A 12,247-nucleotide genomic window follows, 5' to 3' on the forward strand; every position below is an offset into this window, starting at 1 on the left:
ACTTGTTACAAATGTAAAGACTGCTAAACAACCAAGGCATGTGACCTTTATTTTTCTTTTTCAGTCAGAAAGAAACCAAGCTATTTTTAAGTCTGGGATGTGGTGCACTTGTGTGCTAAAGGAAGACTTTAAGTAAACTACGGTATGGACTAAGCTCAATCAGCTCTTTGGTAACTATCCTCAAAGTACTTTCCCCCCTCTCGCAGAAAAATGCCCACAACCCAAGCCAGCATTGAGCGTGTCCTCTGGACAACCAGCAGCACATCTCAAAGCAACTACAGAACAGTGCTGGAAGAGGCATACCACCACGCTCTGTTGCACAGGTCTTCCCACCCTCCCTCTTCTACCTTTCTGGATCTCCTCTCCCCCACTCCGCACACAAAGCACTGTACCAGGGACTGATCCAGCAAAAAAGAGTTAACATGATCCAGCTCATTACAGAGTCATCAGTGCTGGCACAAAGGAAAGAGTGTTAAAAAAAAATAATCATGGCAAGAAGAAAAGCTAGACTGGCTTTCAGCAGCCTTCCCGAGACAGCTCAAAGTCCTCGTGAAACCATCTGGCTCCCCTGGCACAGAGGGCTGTGCCATTGGCACCTCCTCTGCCCACAGACCACACTTGCTGTTTGCACAGAGCACGCAGAGCCACTATGGACAGGCAGCGGGCTCCGTCACTGCCCCAGAGGTCAGACTTGCTGCAAAACACCAGCACGCCGAAATATCGGTTAGTAAGCCGCTATCTAAAACCAAACCATTACCAGAAAAGACTCTGTTGACAGCAAACTGCCATTGCAAAGGCAATCCACAGGCCACTGGGCTGTCTTTCCCAGGAGCAGCTCAGAAATGGCGAAGAGGCTACAGGACAGGTGAACTTTTGCTAGAATCAGGAATCTGTGCACAGTCAGGATCAATCTTGGGGATGTCCTCCCCAGTCACACTCCATCACAACCCACTGTGTGGCTGGGGGAGGTAAAACAGGTCAAGAAACTGAAGTGGCAGTCAGGAACAAGCACTGCCACCCATGAGACAGCTCACCTTGCCCCAGCATAAAGAGGACAACAAAGATGAATTGTCCTGAGTCACAACAGCCTGTAAGTTGTGGGTTGACTGCCTTGCCCTAATGAGTCTTACACTGTTCCTGTTTACCAAGCAGAGATCATCTAATGGGGAAACAGAAGCTGTGAGATGCTGACAAATCAACAGCAAACAGAAACATGTATTTACGGGAGAGAGAATAAAAGTTCAGTGCCTCCAATATAGTTAAGGTTGAACTGTTATAAACACCACTGTGATAAAAGCATGAGTTATTTGCGGCAGCTCAGGAACAGAAGAGTCACGTACATATCTGTGAGTCTGCTCATCTGAGGAATGCTGGAAGTCAGCCATCCACAGAACCATGGAGGGGTTTGGACTGGAAGGGAGCTTGGGACCTTCCTTCTTCATCCTTCTGCCCAAAGGATAAGCAACTCTTACAGTTTTATCAGGCAGCCTATGTTTGAAAATGCAGATGCCCACAGATGCTCCGTGCAGACTGTTCTGGTGCTTAACCATTTTCACAAGTAAAATTCTTTATATCCAGCTGGCATTTCCCTCGCCACAACTTGTGACCCACTGCCTCTTGTCCTCTCATTCCACTGGACAACACTCAGGAGACATGCACACAATGGCTCAGGAATTAAAGAGACAAAACTATTCAACAACACTTTGAATGGAACTAAATGAGGATTGTGGCAATCCTACCTTTCCTTCTCCCAGCTCAGCCCTTCCCTTTACTGACTTGCCTTCAACCCATGTCAGTGAGCAGAACCCCAAACAGTTCTCAATTTAATTAAAAAAAAAAAAAAAAAAGCAAAGCAGCAATTTCCGACAATGATGTCAATAGATTAAATCATCATAATTATTCTGATGTGGCCAGCTTTCAAACAGTTATCTCCTTGAACCAGCTCACCATAGGGCCAGGCAGCAGACTGTCAGCATGAGGGAAGGCACAGAAATATAGGATAAACGGAAAGGCAGAATCCCAGTCTTGACTTTTATCATCTGAAAGTGTTGTGGAACCACTCCCTGCATGTTCAGCACAGACAAGGAGGTGAGAAGAGAGCTGGAATTAGGGACTGAAGCAGAGTAGAGTTCTCCTCTTACTCTCTGAGGATAAGAACCATCTTCCCAAACAAAAAGTAGTACAGACAGCAAATCAGATCTGTCAGTAGATAGATCTGTTATATGTTACCTAGCCTCCCTGTCAAAACAAGTTTTCAATGGTAGCCTGGCAGCCTCCCCTCCCCCAGAAAAAAACCCCACCAAACAACAAAACAAAACACAAAAACACCCAAAATCTCCGCAAAAACCACACCCAGTAAACAAACATGACCTCTTATCAATAAAGACTAAAATTACCAGGATGAGAAATGACCGCCATTCAGCTAAAAGTAAAGTCTCTATCATCTTTAACTCAAAGGATTGTGGTTGTATCTCAAATGCACAAACAGTGGAAGATCCAAAGCTAATGAAAGCTGAGTTTACCAAATGGGCTTTTTGCATGCTGTAATTGCTTTGAAGTATCTGCCAGGAAACCAAGCTAGACTTTACCAATGCCGAGGCAGAAAAGTCTAGTGATGGTAAAGACAGCACTTTCATCAGTCGTCTCTTGAACCAAAGCTCCTTTATGGAGCAGGTGTATTAAAGGGCAGGGGAGAAAGACACTGCAAAAAAGGAAGTTTTCTGCCAGCTACAGGCCTAGTGCCGTGGCAGTCTAAAGCACCTTGTGTCTGAGCTGCTGCAGTCCCTCCCTCTTTCCTTGCACTGGGGTTTGCAAAACCGAGCAGCAAAGTAACTGCCTGAAAAAGTGGGGGAGGTGAGAGTGTGTGTTTTTACTGCTAGGATACAATGTGCTGGGAGGAAACAAAGGACAGAACCACAGCATACATAATCACCTTAGCCCCATGAAATTATCAGAATGGAGAAGTCAAAAAGGTGGTACTAGTACCTCATTTGTCTCTATAGCTCAGGTGTCTCCACCACCATGACACCACCAATCCAGAAGTGGCACAGTCTGATGCCAGCTCAAGAGCCCTCTTATCACAGCATATCATATACAGGCAACATACACTTGACAGGCTGTAAAATGCTATCATGTGAGCTTCAGGATTCTTCCATCTCCAGCAAAAACCACTGGGAGCTTCTATCCCATTTCTACCAGAAACCTTTGTTTCTGTTGCTTATTAGCAACTGCCAGCATCTAACCAGAGTGCAGAGTGCTAGACTAACAATTATTAGCACAGAAAGATGATACATTTGAACAAAATCAATCAGAACTCCTCAAAACGCCTTTCCCAATATTTGTTCCACCAAAAGTATTTTTTTGGTTTTGTTTCAAAAGCCAAATCACTTGCATTTTAAACCTAAACATGAAAAGCTATCACAAACTCCAGCAAGAGAGACACAGTGAATACCATCACACTGTTCTTACCTCACTACTCTGTACAGCATAAATTTAACAAGCTACAGATCAGAGACTTTACACCTGAGGTACCATTCTAGAAATGAGCTCAGAAAGATTCCTCTTCCTCTCCCCTTGCTCAAAGGCTTCCAGTCAAGCTCCTAGGGACATGCTTTGCCACTTTTGCCACTTCAAAACTTCCTCTCATTCCCTCCAATCCTTTCTTTACATTTCCGGACTTTTATTCCTCTAAACTGAAGCCACCATGGCATAATAAACACTGCAGAGCTTCCTAGGAAGAGACTTCTCTGCTGCAGTTTACTTAAAGATACCAAGGCTCCAACGGGCAGACTTCAAACCATTAAGACACGCAAGAGTACCTTCTTAAGTGACACACAGGCAGCAGCTACAATATAAATTCACAATTACAAATCCCCAGTACCACAGTGTGCAAGATAAAAATCGGAGTGCTCTCTACCAGCAGAAGAAAAGGCAGAGGAATGGCTGGGACATCAGACAAGCTCTCACAAGCTCACCACTGCCCTGACTTCAGATCATAGCTATCAACATCTCATGTTCCTACTGCTATAATGTTAATACACATGGTTCCATATCTTTGAAAGTATTCCTGGAAAGTAATTGTTTTTACTGTTTTCCGTAATCACAACAATGGACTATTAATACAGAAAACTCTGATCTTGGGCAACAAGCGGCAAATTTCATTACCTCCCTGTAAGACTGATCTAGAATGTAGTAAGGATTAAGTGCTGTTCAGTGACCTTTCATAATGTGATTTCTTTGGAAAATTGTTTCGAAGTTCACTATAAATTATTTCAATTTTAGCAGTCACATAAACTAATCAAGTGCAGGGTTTCAAAACAGACAAGCAGTTAATCGCCAAGCCAGCAAAATGGAAGAATAAAGACTCTCTTTTCCCTACATTTCTAAAGCATTCAGCCCAGCATCCACCTCTGCACGGATAACCTAATAATTATTACAGGCCTAAATGCAGCACAATTCAAGATTCTTTGCAAGTCCCTTTACAAATAGGCCACCTCTCAATTCAACTACGACAGCAAAAAAATTCAAATGGTAAGAAGTTATTGACTTCAGTTTGGTTTTTAGTAGGAACAGTTGCTGCCCTTCCCTACAACCACTAAGCCTGACAAAGTTCAAATGTTACTCTTGAAGGACTGGATTAATTAATCACACTCAATACCTTCTCCTGTGTGGCCTTCCCTTCTGGATAGTTATACCCACGATATTCACCCTTTAGCAACAAAAAATGCCAAACACACACACAGCATGCTGATACCTTTACAATGATTAAAAATTACATCCATGCTAGCAGTAGAAACTCAGACCTTGCCAGAAATGCCCCCTTTGTTCCTCTCCCACACTTCCCAAGATCCTGAATATTGCTTTAAGGAACTCCATGTAATTCCTGGTTCCGTTACATCTTGCATCAAAATACTGCCCAATACAGTGACCGCAGGACTGGATGAGATCCAAAACCCATTGCCAGTTCAGTTCACTGAGATGCTGCCTAGTAAGGGATGGCTGCTTCTAATGCCACCGATAGGATTTGCTGCTTTTGCAGTTCTTCCACTTGCTACTGTTCAAAGCAGTATAGACCGATAGGGCAAACACAGTCTCAACAACAGCCTAGAATATTAAATATTACCACAAAAACCACGACTGGGTCAGGAAAAACGCTCTTGTATTTAGCATTCCAGTTCCAGCACAGCCTCCCGAGTTTCCACAGTTATCAGTCATGATACTCTGTGGTGCAATCTATCCTGAGATAATGACTTGAGTCCAGGTTCAGGGCCTAGAGATGACAGAAGTAGCACAGATTCCAGCTTATATTTTCTTGTCCTTGATCGTGCATATGGGGTTTCTAAAAAAAAGTTTCAGAAGTTCTTCTTCCAGCGCTCTAGTACTACCATGACTGCTCCTCACCATGCAAACACCTAACAGTCCAAAATTAAGTTCAGGGTTCCTCCCTTATATTTCACTCCACTTCTGAGGCATCGTAATTCCAGAAATCCAAGCAACCAGACCTAGCTAGCAAAAAGGATAAATTATTTCAATTCAAATTGCACCAGAGACCCGAAGTTTCCTGAATTTTTAAAACTGCCCATACCAAACAGCACAGAAAGCAGCTGTGTAAGTGCTTCTGCTTCCACTGCATTCTACCACATTTACATCTATTAACCAAGAGAATATAACCTCCCCATGATGCACCTGCCTGTTACACCCAGCAGCCACGGGACCTCTAACCCTTCTAGAAAGGAGGTCAGAGTACAGCAGAACTGCTAAATACACATCCCCAACCACTGAACTGGAATAAGGCACTTACCCATCTCTACCTTTACTGACGATCTTCACTTCAAAGTAATAAATGCCACAGGCTGCAGGTATAGGGTGTGTAGCCCTGACCGAGGCAGCATCTTTGTGATTCTTACCGTGACCTAAGAAAGAACGGAAAGGTAAGTACTGATGGGATTTGAACTCTCCCACATTTTGATCTACAACACCACTATCTGAACGCAGTGGGGATCTGTTTCTTACACATATCCAACAATTTAAAGCACGCTTTTCAGAGAACTGGGATATACGATCCTGCACCGCCACCATGAACAACCCCTACGCTATTAACACTGTATTTTTTCCTTTGTTTTCACCGGGAAGTTACTGAGAAAGGCTCACCGTACTACCTCTCCCCCTCCCCACATACATAACTTGAAGACCAACATACACAAACAGAAGAAAGACAAAAATGATTACACAAGAGGGGAATGACATCAGTGTTTACTAACCGGGCAGGAAAAGGAATAATCAGTTCTCCAATGGGTGGGTTGGGAGAACGGCCTCCAAGAGCGAACAAGAAAAACATCAGTGTGATTCCCCCAAGTCCTAGAGGTCTTCGAGCATCTATTTTGTGTAAACCCAAGGAGCCAAAGCCCTGGCTGCACAGCGCACCGATGCCACCCGCCCCTCGGCCAGGCTCTAAGGAGAGTGATGGAGTAAATGGAGGCGCTGGCCGCACGGCCGGGCCGGTGACACTGCAAACCGTTCTATAAGGCAGCACACGCCGCAAGGGAAAGGGCCGTCGACTCCGTGCCCCCAGCCCCGGAAAGCGCCGCGCCGGGCCGAGGGCCGGCCAGGACCCCCAGGACCAGGTGCACGGCCCACTCCGGCGCGGCTCCCCGGCCGGGCCGCCCCTTCCCCCGGCGCTGCCACGGCCGCCGCCGCGCTCCAGCGGAGACCCGGACCGCCGGCCCAGCCCACCGCCCGGCCAGCCCCGAGGAGCGGCCGCGCCAAGGGCCGCGCCGGAGCCGCCCCGCGCCGAGGCCGAACCCGGCGCCGCCGCCCCCAGCCCGGCACCTTTGTAGTGGACGCGGAGGTTGCCCTGCGAGAGGCCGATGTAGTTGTACTTGTCCTTGGGGCTCCAGGACCGCGGCAGCGGCGTCTCCTCCTGGTTGACGGCGGGGTAGAGGCGGCGGAGGCGCTGACTCAGCTCCTGCTCCTCGGGAGGGCACAGCGGCGCCGCGTCCCCCCCGTGCAGGCTCCCCGCGCCCGCATCCGCCATCTTGGATTCGCTTTGTGTCACCGGGCGGGGAGCGAGGCCCGGCTCCTGCCGCCAGCCAATGGGCTGCGAGCGTGGCCACAATGGCGCCGCGCTGCCCGAAGGGAAGCGGAGTCCGCGTCGCGCCCTCTCGCCCGCTCCTCGCCCCGTCCGGGACTGTAACTCCCAGCAGGCTCCGCGCCCGGCGCCCCGCCCCTCCCCCCGCGCCTTGCGCGCCGGGAAACGCGTCCGCTCCCCCCCGGGCCCGGCGACCGCGGCGGCTGTTGGGACTCGCATTCCCAGCGTGCTCCGCGGCAGCGCCGTGCAGAGGGGCCGCCCAACGTCCGCCGCCGCGCAAGGGCCGGCTTCCGCCGACCCGTCGGGGCAACGGGCAGCGCCGTTCTGGAGGCCTCGGTCCAGACGCTGCCGCTGCGCGGAGTCCCCCTCCTACGGCGCCGGGGCTGGGCTGCGGCGGCGCCAGCGCGGCTGGCGAGAGGCACCGGCGTGTCAGGCGCCGCGGGGACAGCTACGGCGGCACGCGGGAGTGGGGTCCTGAGGGGAAGCGTCTCCATGGCGACGGGCGTACACAGCGCGGGCCATGGCGGCGCGCCGCGCTCCGCCGGGCGGATGGGGGCCGGGCTGGGCGGCACTGGGCCAGGGGAAGCCGAGCCCTTCCTGCAGGCCTCCCCGGCCCTGCCGCAGCCCGCGGCCCGTAGAGGGCTGAGCAGGCGGCGGGGGACAGTCTCCGAGAACCGCGCTTGGGGCGAGCGCCGCGCTCAAGTGACTCTCGTAGCATTTACTTTGCCATTGTTACTGGTTACAGTTAGCCAGAGTTAGTTTATCGTTTGGAAAGCAGTGCCTCTCCTTACTAGCTGTTTTCCCTGCTATTCCTTTCTCAAAGGAATTTACTCAGAGTATTTACTTTGCCTCTACCACCAACACCTTGTTCTACTTAGTCTGAATAGTTCAGACTAGTTATAAAAGCAGAGTGGTCACCTTTCTTTTCCTTCCCTGGAAAGGGATGGCATCTTCTAGCACATGGGTCTCTGTACTTCTGGCCTTCTGAGACACAGGGCTGCTCCCCAAGGGAGGGCGAAATGGCTGCTGAAGGTGACACCAGCACAGGGGAAGCCTCCCCCGCAGCACTTGCTTCTAGTCCCGGAGGAAACCAAGTGATGAATCAGGGCCTGAGCAAGGCCTGGCAACAGGGCTGCAGTGCAGGTCCAAGGCATGTCCCAGAAAGAGGGCTGAAGGCAGAATTACCAAGTAGCTCAGGCAGGGTGTAAAGGCCCAGGCCTGAGCTTAAATGGAGCTCCTGGACCAACTGGCAAGAGGGTGTGTGGGTGAGGGTCTCAGCTGGGGCTGGTCAGGGTAATTAAGGCCTGTTGGAGGCCCTGACATCTACCTAGGCTGCCTCAGAAGGAAATTTGTGGCCAAGCCTACTTTTCTCTGTATGTCTTGAGGCTCCTGCCAGCACAGTGAAGGCCTAATTTATACCCACAGATAGGTTTTTACCTTCAGATCTCAGAGTTATATGATGCAGGTAGTCTAAAAGTGTGCTATCACTCTCTTTTCTGCTTGAGAGCTCCAACATGGACAGCAATGCATATATCCATTCAAGAAAGTTTCTACATAGTAAAAGCAACTTTGATTATATTGAAGGTGTATGTTTTGCACTCCTGGGAAGTACCTTTCATCAAACAAGGAAGTTTTTCTTCCTTCAATTTTACTAGCTTTTACAACGCTGAAAAAATCCATTCGTTCCAAGTGCAGGCTGCCTGTAGCCCCGTCCAAGTAGCAGTCATTTTTGCTCATGGGAGAAGTTCCAGGCACTTCTTTTTTTCACTTAATGTGGTTACCTGGGAACAGGGACCTTTCAGTTTCCAAACCAGGGATCTTGAGGTCCCTTACAAGACCCTGCTCTTGTAAGGTGTTGTGGTGGGTAGTGTACTGACAGCCTAGCAGACTGATTTGACTGTAAAAATTGCCATTATCTTAAGATCCTATCCTGCAAGAAAAGAAGGGACATCTGCTCTTGGGTGGTAAGTGCAATCAGTTCTTATGGAAGCAGTACTCTGAGTATCAAACTGGTTGCAAGTTTATCTGCAGATAAGAAGATGCATTTCTGGATAGCTAGGAACCTTATTTTAAGTGCATGAAAAGTGCCCTTCAGATTCTAAAACATGAGTTACTATACATTGAATGGTCTGTTATATACTGGAGACTTTCAAAACACTCTGCAATTCTGACCGTAGGCTACTCCGTATTTGTCCTGCTCTTTGGTTCTGAGTGTCCCTGGCTAGCCGAGTTTGGTCTTTGCAGGCATGGCTCCCAGTTGCCACTGCTTTTCCATACCTCCCTGTAGCCAGGCACACAGCACAAGCTTCCATGGCTTGCTTCCTCGTGCTGGTGGGACTGTGCAATGAAAGCATGTTGTGCCATGTACAATCTTCTCTTGTCTATGCCATTGTGCTGATTGCTAAGCAAAATTAAAAGATGACCCTGGGTTAGTTTTCTGCTGAGGTGATAACTCTTTTTAATGAAGTTTATGAAGAGGTCTGATGAGCAGTGGCAGCAGCACAAGGCAAACAGCAGGAGGAGACGACTCAGAGGAGATGGTATGGCTTTTCAAGAGCTGTAAGCTGCTAGATCAGCTCACAGTGTCTCAGGGAACCTCACCCAAAGGTGCGGTTCCTTGGGCAAGCTGCTTGGGGTTTCTGTCTCCATCCTCACTGCCAGCTGCAGAATCACCCCCCGCACTGAGGGGTGAACTTCCATGTTATGTTTTTAGTCAGCCCAAACCAGCTAACTGCAGGTTTTCCCTTGGTTTAGCAAACTAGAACAGCTCAGAGAGTTGTCCAGCAAGCTGTAGAGCTAGCACTACCTAGGGCATCAGGAGCCTGTTGTGGTGGGGGAGAAGCAGGACCTCCCCTTTCAGCAGTGCTGAGCCCTTACCATGTTTCACAGAGCTGCAACTTGAGGCTGCCATTGTGCACACTCAGGTGGGAGATCCAGCAGCCCACCAGATATGATCTCCCACCCCAGCGCTGTGCTGGGCTCCTGAAGGCTAGTGCAGCTCGCCCTGTGCACACCTGCCCTGGCAGGCGGCAGGTGGGAGGGTTAGAGCTGCTTGCGGGGTAACAGCTACCTGCCACCCGAGCATGAAACCGGGCTGGCAGCTGAAGCCGGCGCTGGGGTAGCAAGCTGGGCGCGTGGTCATGCTGTGCCAGTGCAGCACTGGCGTATTCGCTGAGGTCTCTGGATTGCTTTACCATATCATGGCCACCCTCATTTTCCCTAAAATACACGTGCAACTGTATGTTTACTTCTTAAAAGGCCTTTCACCTATACACTGCAGTTTCTAGGCTAGGAAAGACAGTTCCTGGTTATATTTGTTCCATGGTTTGCCAGTTCATCAGTCCCTCCCTTACATTGTACATTAGCCTACTGGATATTTTCTTCCATCAGGCACTTCATAATTCACTGCTTGCCTTAAGTACACATGAGCCAGGCTCTCAAGCTGCACTGTATATTTAGTTAATTCTGTGTATTTTGAAAAGTTTCTTTATTGCCATTGCACAGGACTGCTCCTGAATCTTCCTGTGAGACTCCAGATTGTCAAACGTATATCAAGAGTCTGACATACATCCTGTCCAAGAAACAGAAGACTCCGGTGAGTTGAAGAATTCCAGTGAAACTTCCAAACTTTAGCTAGCTCGGTCAACTTTGAATCTTACTGGAAGCCCAGGAACCATCTCAAACTATTAGAAAGTCAATCAAGTTCTAATAATTTTAATCTTTCTTTATATATATATATAAAAAATCTGTATGTTGCTGCTAACTCTTGAATTTCAGATTCAGATGTCATCTTTGTGAATTAATTACTGCATTTTTAAGGGTGGAGGAAAGAGGAGAGGAATATAAAAGTTGTTCTTGGCTACAACTTTATGAGTGGACATACATGCCAAATACTAAGGCCAGAATATGACCCATGTAGTTTAAAAAAAAAAAATAATAAAAGAAGCTACATGCTGTTTAATCATAGGCTAAGAGCATCCTGCAGGAACATCTGCTCCCTGGTATTTATCAGTCTGAGTAAGTAAAATAAACTACCATGGGAAAAATCTATATCCAAATTACAAGAAAATGAATTCCAGGAACAGATACACCAACAAACTAATGGGAGGTTAAGGTCTATAAAAATCATATTTATTTTGTTGGGTTTTTTTTTCATTAGCATTTTGCTTGTATTTCAGGAATGTGCCACTTCTATGACAAGCTGTATGTGCTACATTTGCACAAGAACTTAAAGAATTATTTTGTTCCTAGAGCGGGGGCAGTCTGTAAGCACTTTCCTCATTGTATAGAAAATTTTCAACCCTCAGTAAATTCGAATCTTACTGTTTCTCCAATGCAATCTTCCTGCTTCTTGCATTGAAATTAGGACATTTAAACTTCTGAGGCTTTATATTTGACCATTTCAAGGCTTGGTCAGTCTGAAGTTTGGGTTTTGAAAGTCAAACTCTCCTGTTTGCCCATGATTAATTTTTTGTAAATTTTACAGACAGAATAGACAGGGATTTGTATTGCGCAATTGCATATGAATTATTTGGTTGTAATAATGAATATAAAGTAGAGAAATCCAGCACAGCTGGCTTTTCCCCTGCAAAGAAACACTGAGACAGTTCCAAGACAGAAATGAACAGACCCTTAAAGTTAACAAGAAGATTTTGCTTTCAGAAGAGCTTGCAGCTTCTGAAGGAAAACTGATTCATCATGTTCTTTTTACTGTTCCTAAGACCTTATTTTCACTACATTCTATGCTGGTGCAAATTCAGCTGGTTTATGTAGGGTCACCAATCTGCATTCAAAACTCGTACTCTGTGAGTTAACCTAACCCAGTATGCCCTTACTGTGGGACACACACCCCAGTATGAATCTCCCTAGTGGAAAAAAGACCTAAGTGAAACCTGTTATTTTGGGTTTCATCTGGATTAATGCAAAATTCTGATTGTGTGATGCTTTATTTTCCAGTGGTCCCCGTATAGACCAGGAAACCATTTTTCACCCAAAGATGTGAACACTTTTCCAGAATCGTGTAAGCTATGCAGTATGAACACTGGGTAGAAGGAGATTGTTCAGAGGTGTTTAACAAATGGTACCAGTCTGGGAAGATGATCTTTTCAAAGAACAAAAATGTTTATTTGTTTTTTAGGTGTGGTCAGTCCTGGCTGAGAA

General features: G+C 47.5%; 1 protein-coding gene across 6 annotated transcripts in view; it reads right to left on the reverse strand.

The window, feature by feature from the left end:
* Positions 1–7,081, reverse strand: part of RANBP10 (RAN binding protein 10) — a 90,679-nt gene extending 83,598 nt beyond the window's left edge. For 3 of the 6 annotated variants that reach the window (XR_008825606.1, XM_056360268.1, XM_056360267.1), the window contains exons 1-2: positions 6,829–7,080; positions 5,801–5,912 (exon numbers count right to left, since the gene is read on the reverse strand). Coding sequence is in view for 4 of the 6 variants with exons in the window: in XM_056360268.1 (XP_056216243.1) it covers positions 5,801–5,912; positions 6,829–7,033 (317 nt within the window). In the remaining 2 variants the exon portion in view is untranslated. Of the gene's footprint in view, positions 1–5,800; positions 5,913–6,828 lie in introns of all 6 variants that reach the window. The other 3 variants (XM_056360266.1, XM_056360269.1, XM_056360272.1) reach the window with 3 other exon arrangements.
* Between the last annotated feature and the right edge of the window lie 5,166 nt (positions 7,082–12,247).

The sequence above is a fragment of the Falco biarmicus genome, chromosome 15, assembly GCF_023638135.1.
Source record: "Falco biarmicus isolate bFalBia1 chromosome 15, bFalBia1.pri, whole genome shotgun sequence".
In the NCBI taxonomy this organism is placed as follows: Eukaryota; Metazoa; Chordata; class Aves; order Falconiformes; family Falconidae; genus Falco; species Falco biarmicus.